Source organism: Sinocyclocheilus grahami, unplaced genomic scaffold (genome assembly GCF_001515645.1).
Source record: "Sinocyclocheilus grahami isolate Dianchi unplaced genomic scaffold, SAMN03320097.WGS_v1.1 scaffold466.1, whole genome shotgun sequence".
In the NCBI taxonomy this organism is placed as follows: Eukaryota; Metazoa; Chordata; class Actinopteri; order Cypriniformes; family Cyprinidae; genus Sinocyclocheilus; species Sinocyclocheilus grahami.
Window position 1 is genome coordinate 475,221 of NW_015505645.1, and position 14,985 is coordinate 490,205.

Sequence of the window (14,985 nt, forward strand, 5' to 3'; positions counted from 1 at the left end):
GCCAAGCCATCTGGAAAATCCATCCGAAGCAAAATCCAATCCAGATTTTGTCCTTTTAATATAACAAAAGCAGTTCTTTTCTCCCTTTTTGCTGGTTTGTTCTCCCACAAGTGTGCTGGATGCTGAAATGTGTGGATACAGCTTTGCAGAATGACAGAGAACCACCCAAAAACTCACTAGTTACGGAGTTAGATCAGTTTTAAAGATTCAGTTCATTAGTTATTTCACTTTAAACACTGGAGGGTTTTAACATACATAGTCCAAAAAGATATGCCCTGTTGCCAAGACTGCATCAAGTCTTTCATAAAAGAACAATCAAATGTCAACAAAATTAAAAAATAAAAATAGCACAGACACAAACCGTGAGAAAGCAGAAATTTTAAATAAAAACATGAGGCAGCACTGAGTGTAAAGGCAGCCGTAGCGTAGAGGAGTGAAGATGTGAGGCTGTAGTTCAGTAAGGCCCTTTGAAGGGTCCGAAGATGGCAAGCGGGAAGTGTTTGACATGAGATGACCACTGAGCCGCAAGCTGGAAAAACTTCACATCGTTCCATTCTACTCCATCTATCAACACTGGAGGGAGGAAACACAAATCCACACACGACAGTCTTTAGTCATGTTTCATGAATTCCACAAACATAAATTATACATTATCTATACCTAAATTATAAAGAGATGTATGTAAAAAAAACTGAACCCAAAATGTTGATTGGTATATAATTTATTATTCATAAAATTATTCATTATTAATATTATTAAATTTATCTGAAATTATTATTAAATTTAATTAATGGTGCAATTACTATTTTTAAATCTCTAAAGTCCATTTATATATTGTTATTCATGAGCTGCTGGTTTGCATGAATAACATTTATAACTGTACTATCCTTCAATAACAGTGTCTTTGAAAGGCTGAAATTACATTGTTGCAGGTTCACAAAACAGTTTGCACTAAAATGTGCCACTTTTTCTTTTTAGCTTAGTTACTTTTTGGACTGTGGAGGAAGTTTTGAGTTCTTAAAGCTACAGTATGTTTTCATAACACAACAAACTGATGACGATTATGATATGACCCCTATAAGCACAGTTTATTGATTGTATTGTAAGCTGTAGTGATTACTTTGATGAATTCTGATTGGCTGATCACCTTTCAGCATGGTCTGCTGGTGTTTGGCTGTGCAGATGAGTCGACTTATGCCCTCTATCACCTGACTCTTAGACTCTGCCTCCTTATCCTTGGTCTTTTTAGGCAGAAACATCACTGAGCACAGAGACAGAAAGAGTGTTTGATGCTTATTCAACAACACAATACATTTTATAAACGGAATGTGTTCCTGTAATTGTTACTATGGCACTGTGTTAAAGTCCCCATGAAATCAAAATGAAAGTTTTTTGGGTGTTAATATCAATATGTTAGTCTTCAGGTTATCTATAAGGCAGTGTGCTTCAAAACAGTGACAAAATTCGCATTTAGAAGATATAAGTATTCACAGCTTTTAGTTCGTCACTTCAGCCAAAACGGCTCAATGATTTTTTTGACGTCACATCGTACTTCATCTTCTCATTAAATCTTCTGATCAATCAAACGCTCTCTAGAAGCCGAAGGGCCCGCCCCCTACACTATAAAATAGACACTGAAGCTGCGGCTGAGATCGGTCACTTGTTCACAGTGTAGTATTTCCTGTACAGTGAATGGCACGTAGTGCACAATGTAGGCGAGAGGGAACGATTCAGACAGTGTATGCTTTCGATTGGGGCAAATGAGGTCTGGTTTCACATTGTGTCACGCGAACCGCGGCAGCGCACACAGTCTGATCCGGACTTTGGCTCCGGACCAGAGACGCGATCGCACGGAGCGGATCATATGCGCGAGTCGGCATATATTAAACACTTTTAAAACTACACAGCCTCAGCATGATTATGATCACTATTTTGTTTTACTAAGAGTTCCATATTGAATCTAGGGGGTAAACTATTAGACTGTGGCTGTCAAATGCGGCTTTACCGAGCTCAACAGCTCCCTCTGACCTGTGCAGATATAAACAAAATTCTATTGGCTAACTTAAAAAGGGGGCGGGGCTGCTCGATATGTCCCGCCCTGTCTTCCTGTTTCAGTTGAAATTACGTCACCACATAGAATAACACTGCGTGTTTCAAGGCACTTCAGGGGACCTTTAAGTATTGTGTTTCAGTGTCTTACCCTTCTTATTCTTCTCTTTGGTGACAACAGTCATGGACATGGTTGGCTGATGTGTCGTCTCTGCTCCGCCCAGTGGGAGGCGGCTGACCTGCAGTGAACGGAAGGTGCCCTTGAGCGTGTTTTTGGAGTCTCTCTTCTCCACGTCTTTCTTCCTCTCTGATGGAGCAATCCAGTAATCAACCTGAAGACCCATCAGCTCCCCCTGACCTCCTCCAGGAGAACTGCAGCCACAAAGACAAGGTGAGAAAATAGGAAGACTAAAGAGACCTCAGACACCTAGCGCTGTGTGAGTTTGTACCTGGACATGTGTACAGAGGGAGAAGAAGGAGGCGTTGGAGATGCTTCTTTCAGTAATGGGGAGATCTGTGCAGGAGGAGTAGACGAGAGAAGAGAAGATCCCACAGGAGCAGCGTCATCTGAATCGCCTACAAACACACAATCACATGCACAAATCATTCATAAACCACCTTAAATATAACATTTATATATAAAAATAATATAAATAGTTTGGGTTACAATTGGGAGTATTTTACATTAGGGCTGTCAGAATCTTTTTTTTTTTTTTTTGTTGAAAAATCGTGATAAAGTGTATCATAAATAATACATCAGGCTTTTGAGGAACATCATCACTGTATTGCACTGCATTATGTTTTGCTCCCCACAAAAAAAACAAAAAACTTTGATCATAAAACTAAGCATTTAAAAATCATCTTACTAAGACATTTTATTGGGAAATATAGAATGACAAATGCTATGTATATTAATTTCATGCAAGTAAGCTGCTATTCTGTTATAAAGATCTCACTGATTTGCATGACAAACTATCAGAATTTCTTATCTTACCTTTTGGCCATATACCAGTAACTGCAATAAATTTCATACTTTTGCTCAGCTTGGGCCTCTGAGTAAAACTAATGTGTGTTTTCCTGATGTATCAAATATGATACTCAACAAAAACACACATGTAAACTTTTTTTTTAGATTTTGTCTAAAGGTTCAATAAACTAATCCATTTCAAATTAGTTTTTTTCTAACTATTATTATATGTGTTATGGGCATTTTATATGGGTTAACATGTTCAACTGACAGCCATATTTAATATATAATTGACAGTATAACTAACCAGATGTTGCAGAAGTTTGTTCAACAATCCCCACTTTCACCACCTGCAGACAGGTTGAAAACAAATACACTATAAAAACATTCAATACAACAGTTAAAACATTTCAAATGATAAAGCCATGATTGCAAATGGACACGTACCCCAATAAAAGGAATGAATTTCTGACACGAGTCTTCATCAGGACTGTGAGAGGAAAAAGGAGACAGGACTTTGAACACATGGTTTAAATTAACCATTAAAAGTAAAGTAAATTAACCCTATTAAATCAATCAAATTATTGATACAGTAGGGAAAAAAGGCTTCTTCGAGGGAAAACAAATCCTGGTAGTTACCCATTCCTTTCTATGGGGAAATATTCAACAGATTTAACTATTTTAGAAAGAAGAAGAAGAAAAAAAAACATTCTAAATATGTGTATTTTAAATATATGTATAAATAGATGTATGGTGTTTTACACATTACATTAAGTAAAAAGAACAAGCCATTTGAAAAGTAGCACAAAAAAAAGGCTGAATACAAGCAATTCAGCAGCAAGATGATAAGAGACATGTGGAATCTGACATCTGAATATGTCTGCAATGGATGCAATTGTTTTCCTTCATAAAAAAGCAAATCTTTCAGATATTTTCGAAATGAATGAGTAGAAATGAATGAGTAACTGTGATAATCAGAATGTTTCCCACATCCACGCTAAACCACATCCATAGTATCTTTCTACAGACTATATCAATTAAAGAACCTTAAGTTTAGAGAAACATTTTGATCTCTGAGGAGAAAAGGCTTCTAAAACAGATTTTGTTAATCCCACTGTCTGATTTGTTCACTCTTTGCGCCACCCACTGAGCATCCTTTCACTTACAGCGGACTGTGAGAGGAAAAAGGAGACAGGACTTTGAACACATGGTTTAATGACTAGTAAATTAACCCTATTAAATCAATCAAATTATTGATACAGTAGGGAAAAAAGGCTTCTTCAAGGGAAAACAAATCCTGGTAGTTACCCATTCCTTTCTATGGGGAAATATTCAACAGATTTAACTATTTTAGAAAGAAGAAGAAGAAAAAAAAAATATTCTAAATATGTGTATTTTAAATATATGTATAAATAGATGTATGGTGTTTTACACATTACATTAAGTAAAAAGAACAAGCCATTTGAAAAGTAGCACAAAAAAAAAGGCTGAATACAAGCAATTCAGCAGCAAGATGATAAGAGACATGTGGAATCTGACATCTGAATATGTCTGCAATGGATGCAATTGTTTTCCTTCATAAAAAAGCAAATCTTTCAGATATTTTCGAAATGAATGAGTAGAAATGAATGAGTAACTGTGATAATCAGAATGTTTCCCACATCCACGCTAAACCACATCCATAGTATCTTTCTACAGACTATATCAATTAAAGAACCTTAAGTTTAGAGAAACATTTTGATCTCTGAGGAGAAAAGGCTTCTAAAACAGATTTTGTTAATCCCACTGTCTGATTTGTTCACTCTTTGCGCCACCCACTGAGCATCCTTTCACTTACAGCCCCTCCCAACTATCAGTTAAAGGGTTGATTCACCCCAAAATGAAAATTCTGACATTACTTACTCACACTCACGTCGTTTCAAACCCGTAAGACCTTCGTTCATCTTCGGAACACAAATTAAGATATTTTTGATGAAATGTGAGAGCTCAGACCCTGCATAGACAGCAACGCAGCTGTATTGTTCCCAGGTCCAGAAACGTAGTGAGGACATCGGTAAAACAGTCCATGTGACATCAGTGGCTCAACTTCAGTTTTGTGAAGCTACGAGAATACTGTTTGTGTGCAAAAAAAACCAAAAGTAACAATTTATTTAACAATTCTTCTCCCCCGAGTTACGTCTTCTGCCATTTTGGAGAGTACCCAAGAATGTAATCGCCGTTGTTTATGTTAGGGGGAAACAACGCCCATGAATGTAATCTGCGTAATCAGCGTTATTTACACTTGGTAAAGCGTGCGTATACATTGTGATACTCTCCAAAATGGCGGAAGACGTAACTCGGGGGAGAAGAATTGTTGAATAAAATCGTCATTTTTGTTTTCTTTGCGCACAAAAAGTATTCTCGTAGCTTTGCAAAACTGAAGTTGAACCCCTGATGTCACATGGATTATTTTACAGATCTCCTTGCTACGTGTCTGGACTTGGGAATATTTCAGTTGCGTTGCTGTCTATGCAGGGTCTGAGAGCTCTCAGATTCCATCAAAAATATCTTAATTTGTGTTCCGAAGATGAACGAAGGTCTTACGGGTTTGAAACGACATGAGGGTGAGTAATTAATGTCAGAATTTTTATTTTGGGGTGAACTAACCCTTTAAACATAACTGACTATTTGGTGTCATCCAGTATAGCGTGTCTGAGACAAATGCTGTGAAGCGAGTGATGCCAGTGTAATTCTTATCAACTGCTGCCGTTATGCCACTGCCCCACCCGCTACTAGAAAAAAAAAACTAAAAGAAAGAAGCATTCTCAGCCAATCAAGGCTCAGATTCAGGCAACTTCAACCAAAGATGGTCTAATGCAGAGATCATAGATCTAGCAACAATAATATTTTGTTAAAATGGTTATGCTAACTTGTAAATTATACTCACAAACAATAAAATGAATCATGAAATCGCCACTCTGTTCAGCATAAAATAGGTTTTTGAGGGAAAGCATTATTTTAAATTTACATACTGTATAATGCTTTTTTTTATTTTTATGAATTTTGCAATACAACCAACAGATTTACATTCAGACTGAAATCTCTTTTTCTGTTAAACCATCTCTGATCACTAGAAGTGCAAAACCCAAAACCAGAAACTAATTATAAGAGAACAGAAAGAATAAATAATCCGTGCCAACGAACCACCCCAAAAACAACACAGCACAAGCCCAAATGGAGGGAGTTCACAGAGTGCATTTGAGCAGAAATAGAAGTTGCTCTCAGTGAAAGGCATAACAGATGGTCTATTGCTCTGCACACCGGAGAATAAAGAGACACTGATGAAACCAATAACTGAGAAATCAGCGGCAATACTTTAAGCACCTGCTCAGAAAATCAAGACCGTGAGTGTGTGTGTTGTGTAGTTTAGGCTGTTTACTCTGATGAGAGAGAGAGATAAATAAATAGAGGAGAGAAAAATGAAAATGAAGCCAAGCCAGAAAATCAATTTACCTCCATCATAAGGTCTGTTCACCTTTTCATTAAAAGTGGAATCATTTGAAATAATTTCCATCCTTTATTTTGCTATTCAAATTGAAAATATTCTCTGGGATATATTCGACGGAACATGTGTGTAATTAAACAAGAAACAACGGAGTGCCTAATAAAACCCTCTTTTGTGTGGAACCACTTCCTTCCGCCACGGATTCAAAGCTCAAGTTGACAGTTAAACATGCGTCACTTTTAGAATTGGTATCAAGGGCATGTGCTGCTTCAGTTAGGTTATTAGTGAGAAATAATGAGGTTATAAGAGAGAAACAATGTGGCAAGACGTGCATCCAAATGAGAGAGAGAGAGAGACCGCAAAGCTAGACGTTTCTTCTTATATTAACTAACGTACTCTACGAATAGCTCAGTCAATAATAATAAAAAAAAAACATAGACCCGGCTAGAACAAGCGGAGTGATACAAAATTGTGAAAGGGTGTTCCTGTAGCGATACCAGTACAATAGCTCACAGTTCTCAACCAATCAGATTTGAGAACCAGAACGAACTGTTGTATAAATATGTAATATATAAATTGTTATAAATTTAGAATATAAATATATATATATATATATATATATATATATATATATATAAACACACACGCACATATATATTATATATTTATACATATATAAATTAACATATATTAAATCAGTCTCTAATTAAATACAATAATTATATGTAAAACACACACACACATACACATATATATTATATATTTATAAATTTATAAATTAACATATAATATTAAATCAGTCTCTAATACATTTCTAATACATTTCATAATATAATCGATAAATTATCCCTCAAGTTTGGTTTATGGTTATGTATGTATTTTATAAAAAAAAAAAATTCAGTGTTTTTAGTCTAGTAATCAAGTAATAAAGTCGTGGCCTAATGGTTAGTGAGTCGAGTCTCAGGTCCGGCAGGGATTGTAGGTGGAGGGAGTGAATGTACAGCACTCTCTCCCACCTTCAATACCACGACTGAGATGCCCTTGAGCAAGGCACCGAACCCCCAACTACTCCCCGGGCGCCGCAGCATAAATGGCTGCCCACTGCTCCGGGTGGGTGTGTGTGTGTGTGTGTGTGCGTGTTCACTGCTGTGTGTGTGCACTAAGGATGGGTTAAATGCAGAGCACTAATTCCTAAATGTCACTTCATTTCACTTCAATAAAGAAGGATGTGTTACACAACAAAAATAGCCTGAAACCTAAAATTATACCTGATTGTGTATAATTAACAATTTTTGTCTTATTTTTTTTTTGCCTTTTCTTTATAAATAAATCCATAAGGTTTTCTTTGTACTGTATACTATATACTATATATTGCACTGTTTGTATATTTGTATATATGTATATTTTTTCGTCTTATTTATCAATACTTTATTCTTGTTTTTCTATTAGCAGCATTCAGAGTGCAAACTAAAGTAAGAATTTCATTGTACAGGGAAATGTGCATATGACAGTAAAGGCTTTGAACTTGAACGTATGCTCCAAAAATTATTATTATGCCCTTGAAGGACATTTAGGTTTGGAATGTTATAAGAAGCTTCAACTGAAAATACTTTGGCACATTGTGTGCTCTGCTGAAGGACATCGGAGGTGTGCAGAGGATGATGGAGGTAATATTCATATCCCACTGCAGCAAGAGATCCAATAAAACCTTCAGATTGATTCCACACTGCAGCCTTTATTATACAATTAAACGGCTAATTCCAAAAACATCAGAAGGTGGAGGAGATGGACCACTTTTAGAGAAATAAAAGGGAGACACTGCAATGCTCAATATAGCAGCTACAGGAAAAGTAGCCCCACCACATAGAGCATAAATCTTGAAGTGTGGATAGAATCTCTAGAGTTTCAACAGAATCTCTGCTCTCCTTCAGTTTATAACTCTCCTTGATAAAACAGGAGAAGAGTGAGCGAGAGAAAGGAAGTAAGAGACTAAAGGTGATATGTATCTGATTGGCTACGGTATCAGCACAGGCAGGAAGACCACAATACCTTACTGCAAAATCTAAATGAAAGCTCTTTTTCCTTCAGAGAGGGCAAGGAAAAGAAAAAATAAAGTATGTTATTTACAGACAGAGATGATAAACAGTGACATTCACATGCTTTCTGTCCAAACATGACTTTAAGGAGGAGGATGCTCATGAAAAAGATGCAAATATCTGGATAAACGAACAAAATGGATCGAGTGTGTTTTTGAGCAGAAAACCAACTATCTGCATCTTCAGAGCATCTGAAAATGAACCCAGCCTCTAATAACACATATTCAAAGCACTTTTATATCAAAAGATTACTGATATTCTTTTAATTGTATTTAGGCAAATACAATTGTCACACTCATTATCTTTGAATATGTTTTATTATAGAGTGGTACACCAAGTTAAATTACACTGAAATCATACAACCTTTATTTTGCCTCCTCTGAAAGGTTTAATTCTTTTATAAAAATATAGATCTGGGCTGCTCTGTGCATGTGTGTATCACCTTTTCTGCTTATAGGTAAGCATGGCCTCTGCTATGGGCAGCTGAAGAGCTCCATTCGCTCCCAACATATACTGCGTTACCCTGGAAACCACATCTGGACTGTCCTGAACTGCTGGATGTTGACAGAGAATAAAAGATAATTTTTTTTATACATTTATAAAAATGTATGTGTGTGTGCATTTACAGTGTGTATAGAAAAGAATCACCCCCTTTAAAATTATCACAGTTTGTTGCTTTGCAGCCTGAAGTGAAGACAGACTTTTTTTTGTTTTATCCAGCTGTATTTACTCAGAGCAACTTATAACATCCAAGTGAAAGATATAATGCCAACATGTCAGAAAAAATAAAAAAACAGAATCACCGAGTTGGACGCCCCCGCATTAAAATGACTGTTTAGCTAATCACCTTCTCAATGGCACACAAAGCCATTTGACTTTCAACTGTGATCAGCTGTGCTCATTTTGATTAGCTCAGCATGAAAAGAGCTTTCCTGGAGCATTTCAGCCCTTGGTAGTGCAACTGAAGCAAACAACTAGCAAGGCAAGGCACAGTCAGAAGACCTCCGGGATAAAGTTGTGGACAGGCACAAGTCAGGAGATGGACACAAGAAAATTTCAACGGCTTTTTCAATGCCTAGAAGCACAGTGAAGTCTATTATTAAGAAGTGGAAGGTATTTGGTACAACACAGACCCTCCCTGGATCGGGACGTCGCTCCAAACTGGATGAAAGAGCCAGGAGGAAACTGGTCAGAAAGGCTACCATATCCTGTTCTGGGGTGTTTCTCTGCAGCAGGGACTGGAGCACTTGGATCTGCATCATGGATAGAAGGAAAAATGGTTGGGGCAAAATACTCTCGGATTTTTGAGGAATATCTGCCGCCCTCTGCCTGAAAGTTGTCAATGGGAAGATGACAACATGACAATGACCCAAAGCACACCACAAAACTGAGCACACAGTGGTTGAAGGAGAAAAAGGTGAATGTCCTTGCATGGCCTAGTCAGAGCCCAGACTTAAACCCCACTGAAAATCTGTGGAATGACGAAGACTGCAGTCCACAAACACTCACCATCAAATTTAAATTAACTTGAGAAACATATCCCAAAAGGCTGTAATTAAAGCAAAAGGTGGTTCAACAAAATACTGACACAAGGGGGTGATCCTTCTTTCAACTCAGTGATTCTGTTTAGTTTTTTTTCCTGACATGTTGGTGTTATATTTTTCACTTGGATGTTATAAATTGCACTGAGTAAATACAGCTGGATCAAACAAAAAATGTGTCCATCTTCATTTCAGGCTGCAAAGCAACAAAATGTGATTATTTTAAAGGAGGGTGATTCTTTTCTATACCCACTGTATATTTATATACACTTTTAATATATTTAAAAATTACACTAATAATTATTAAACAGCATATAATATATTACACTATATAGAAAACTATATACAATTGTAATGTATTTAAAAATTATATTATTATTTAATAAAAGTTGAAAACAATAATAAAATATATTACACTTTTACATTATATATATATATATATATATATATAGTCAAACCAAAAATTATTTAGACACCAGATATAATTTTTGATATTTTTTACAGTGGACTACCAGTAAAACTGATAAAAATTTGGGACCAAAAATTATTGACACTTTTACCTGATCATGATTTGCTTAAGTGTTATCTGACATTATCAAGATGTATTTGTTCTGACACAGTTTAACTCTGAGTTGTCATATTTTCATTTTAATTTTAAAATAGTTTATTTTCAAAACTATAGCGAATAAACTGTGATAATATGTGAAATGTTGAAGGTGTCTGAATAAATTTAGGTTTAACTGTATTTATTTGATAAATGAAGTTAACCAACTAACATTATACATACTCTTTTGGTTTCTGTACCCAATATTTGAAAAATTTACAAATGCAGTGAAAATATTGGTATCGGTACTTGGTATCGGCAAGTACCAAAAATAAAAGTATCGGGCGAGTACTGGAAAAAGTGGTATCGAAAATAGAATATAAAATATATTACACAATATAGAAATATTGTAATTTAAATATTTAGTTTAATTTAATATTTAAATATTTCTAATTATATATCATTATAATATTACTATAGAATACTAAATATATATTATTATGTGAAGGTTTTCATTAAACTATTGAATGTATTATTAAATAACATAAATTTTAAATAATAATAATAACAATGTTAATTAATTTGTTATATTTTTTAATATGCACAACACTTTTTTTATTTATTTACATATTTATTTGCAGATGGTTAGAATGGAGAGAGAATGAGTATATCAGAGACGGTTACCTGAGGTTGGCGCTTCTGGTTTGTGGAAAAGATCTCTCCACGCTGAGTCCTGGAACAGGCCGTTATATCTGTAGTCTATACTGGCCAGATATTTAGCCACTGGATGAACCCCTACACATACACGTGCTTTTTAGCTCTTCTAGTAGTGTTTTATTTGCTAATTTTTTCCCCCTGACCTCTGCACTTACCAAGTGGGATAATAAGGAATCGCAGGTATCCGAGCCAGTCGGGTTAAACAAAAACACTAAACAGGATGGAAAAAAAACAAAAACACCAGACCTTTGTTTAAAAAAAATGTATAGCACCTTGACAGTAATCTAAAATAAGTAAGATCTATCATACTCTTTTCATCTAACCACAGTGATAAAGGGTTTATGTATCCTCACCGGTTGGATGGAATGATAAGTGACTCTGTTTTGGTCATCCGGCCTGTAGGAGGCAACCTCTCCATGAAAGTGTCCATGTTGTCCATCATCTCCAGTTCTGTGGTAGGGGTCACAACCTCAGGATGACCCTAAAGCCCAGAAACACACATAATAAAGCTTAAAAAACACATGTTATACTATATACAACCTCTTTACAGCCTATTTGTATGGACTAGGGCTGGGTGAAAATGTCAAATAAAAAGACACATTATAAAGGCCAAATATGTTAAATTGTCAGAAAATTGATATCAGAGTTTGAACAAAATTACATTATTTTTCACTGCTGCCACTACATCACATGTTGATTCAGTGTGGGTGAGTCATTAGCTGTGATTCAGCTTTAGTGTCTGCTAGAGCTCATCTCTAAACAAACATGTGAGTCTTGATCTTATATTCAGAGAATATATTACAGTGGTGAAGGACATACCATTGAAACATTATCTGATTCATTATCCATCTGAAACTTTCCACCTACAGCCCTTATTTTATCAGGATCCATCTGAACAGAGAAAGAGAGAGAGGTAGATAGTTAGCTGAGGATTGATTAAAGGGTCATGAAACCCCCCGTTTCAGCACTGATTAGTTCTCACCAATTTTTTAAAAAATGCTAAAAAAGTGGGTGTGGTGTGCAGCGGAGCGGAGGGGGAAGAGGGGAGACAGACAACACACACAGCTTCACGTTCAGACCGTTTCATTTCGCTCCCATCAAGTTAAAAACACAAATGTCAACACAATGTAGATTTTAAACGCAGAAGATGAAAACAGAGCAAAAAAGCTTCAAATTAACCAGTGTTCTCCAAGAGTTAAAATTATCGGATGCTAACATTGTCTTCTATGATGTGCAACACAAACACCTCTGCTAAAATCTCAGAAAAAGTAGTCTGGGGTTTCATGACCCTTTAAACTGAAGTGTTTGTGTTTCTAACCTAGCTCATACTTCCTCCTCATAGGGAAAATTGGTTAAAAATAATGTCTATATATTACCATTCCAAAATCTGGGGAAAATCTTTCTGAAGAACTCTAATGCTCAAAGCTGCATTTATTTGATCATAAATGCAATAAAAACAGTATTGTAAAACAATAATACAATTTAAAATATTATTATTTCTATTTTATATAAGTACTTCAATTTTAATATTTTACAAATATAATTTATTCCTTTGATGACAAAGCTAAATTTTCAGCAGCCATTACTCCAGTTTTCTGTGTCACATGATCCTTCAGAAAAATGTTTAATATGCTGATTTTGATGATTAAGAAACATTTCTTTTTATCATCAATGTTGAAAACTGTTGTGCTGCTTAATATTTTTTAGGATTTTGGGGGGGGATTCTTTAATGAATAGAACATTCAACAGAACAGCAATGGGGTATATGTCGAACATCACCTGACCAAAACCGGAAAACAGGTCTCATTGCTTCCGCTTGTCGGAGACCATGTTAACAGCCGTATTAAATAATAGCGATATCTATGGACTTTTAAGATAATAAGTTAAACTAGCTAGCTGTTTTTATTGTTGACGTTTTATTCAATTTTTATATCTAAATGTGAAAAGAATAAAAATAAAAAAAACTTTTAGATATCAGTCCGCATATGTGATGAACATTGGTTATGATCATCATTGGTATCTACTTTGAAGGCATCTTGAGTAAAACGGCTTCATATTTAACTAAGCATATGCAAAACGCTTGAACCGGAAGCGAGGAGACCCGGTTAACAGAATACGGAAGTCTGTTGCGCATAACCCCTATTATTTGAAATAGAAATCTTTTGTAGCATCATAAATATTTTGACCAATTTAATGTGTTCTTGCTGAATAAAAGTTAAAAAAAATAAAATAAATCTTACTGACCACAAAGGTTTGAATGGCACATATATATTTGGAAAGGGTTAGTATTAGGTTATCTTTATTTCAAGTCAATTTAAGTGTATGTTATTATGTGTGCATTCAAATATATCCTAAAACACATGCTCTTACTGGACTGGGCGGCTCTCTCTGACTCCTAACACTGTGAATGCTGCCAATTTCTGTCTGAGAGCTGGATAGAGAAATTCCTTCGAAATATGGTCTAATCCAAGCACAGACACAAAAAGGTAAACACAGCAGGGTTAATAAAATAACACACATCTCAACATTAATATATGCACTAAATAAACACTAATGAACAAACTCTCTTCTCAACATACTTGAGTTTGGGTTTTGGGGTGCTGAGAACACTTTCATCATCATCCAGATCCGGTCCACTGTCACTCGGATTCTCAAACTCTAAACTCTCCAGATCCAGATCTTCCTCTACTTCAGGAGGTGGCTCGGCTGGGTCCTGCTCTGAGTCTAACACCTACAAACATTTAAACGTTATTTATTCCTCATTTGAACTGCAGGAACGTGAGGAATGGTGAGACAGAGGGTCAAGCATAATCTGATGAAACAGAAAATGCTCAGACTCAGCTGCAGGGGAATCGATCCCAATGCGCCATGTGATGTTCCTGACTATTATTAATGAGAGAGGAAATCAATCAAGGATGTTCAGTGTACAATCCAGCTTCTTAAAAGATTTTAACAAGCTGCTGCTGATTGAGCTAAATGCACTAATGTAATTTCTGCTACTATATTAGATGTTATCAACTAAATACTCATATTACATGAGGAGTATGTAATCTCAAATCAAATTCCAACATTCCATTTTAAAAGAGTTTGCTTTCCCTGGATATATCAATTTACAAAAAAGGAAAAAAATGCTAAAAGTCTCAGATAAAGTTCGTCATTGTTTTTGACTATGTTGACAACAGCATACTACCATATTATTGCAGTATGTAGTGTGTATACTTTTTTTCCCAATATTTTTTATGAAAACACTTTGAATTACCATTGTGTATTAAACATGCTACTGTATATAAATAAACTTCTTCAAATTGATCTCTTTCTTGATTTATTATTTGACTGGACTACCAAATAAAATTTTTACACCAGTGTTATTTACTGAAATCATATTTAGTTTTTTTTTTTTTTTCAATTTTCATTTTAATTGTATATTTAGTAGTAATTTTGTTGTTTTTGTCATTTTTATTAGTTACAAATATTTCTATTAGCTTTCATTCATTTTATTTTCAGAATTTATTTTTATTTCAGTTTTAGCTTTAGTAATTTCAGTACTTCAACTTATTTTATTTCAGTTAGTTGCCAAGGCAACATTT

The 14,985-nt window shown here is 35.3% G+C and overlaps 1 protein-coding gene across 1 annotated transcript in view; it reads right to left on the bottom strand.

The window, feature by feature from the left end:
• Positions 1–243: 243 nt before the first annotated feature.
• Positions 244–14,985, bottom strand: part of LOC107553177 (phosphofurin acidic cluster sorting protein 2-like) — a 38,438-nt gene continuing 23,696 nt past the window's right edge. The window contains exons 9-22 of the mRNA XM_016235311.1: positions 13,978–14,129; positions 13,769–13,859; positions 12,218–12,289; positions 11,752–11,879; positions 11,554–11,591; positions 11,366–11,476; positions 9,039–9,150; positions 8,550–8,582; positions 3,464–3,506; positions 3,324–3,366; positions 2,499–2,625; positions 2,201–2,421; positions 1,148–1,261; positions 244–573 (exon numbers count right to left, since the gene is read on the bottom strand). Coding sequence (XP_016090797.1) covers positions 455–573; positions 1,148–1,261; positions 2,201–2,421; positions 2,499–2,625; positions 3,324–3,366; positions 3,464–3,506; positions 8,550–8,582; positions 9,039–9,150; positions 11,366–11,476; positions 11,554–11,591; positions 11,752–11,879; positions 12,218–12,289; positions 13,769–13,859; positions 13,978–14,129 — 1,404 coding nt within the window. The 3' untranslated portion in view covers positions 244–454. The remainder of the gene's footprint in view (positions 574–1,147; positions 1,262–2,200; positions 2,422–2,498; positions 2,626–3,323; positions 3,367–3,463; positions 3,507–8,549; positions 8,583–9,038; positions 9,151–11,365; positions 11,477–11,553; positions 11,592–11,751; positions 11,880–12,217; positions 12,290–13,768; positions 13,860–13,977; positions 14,130–14,985) is intronic.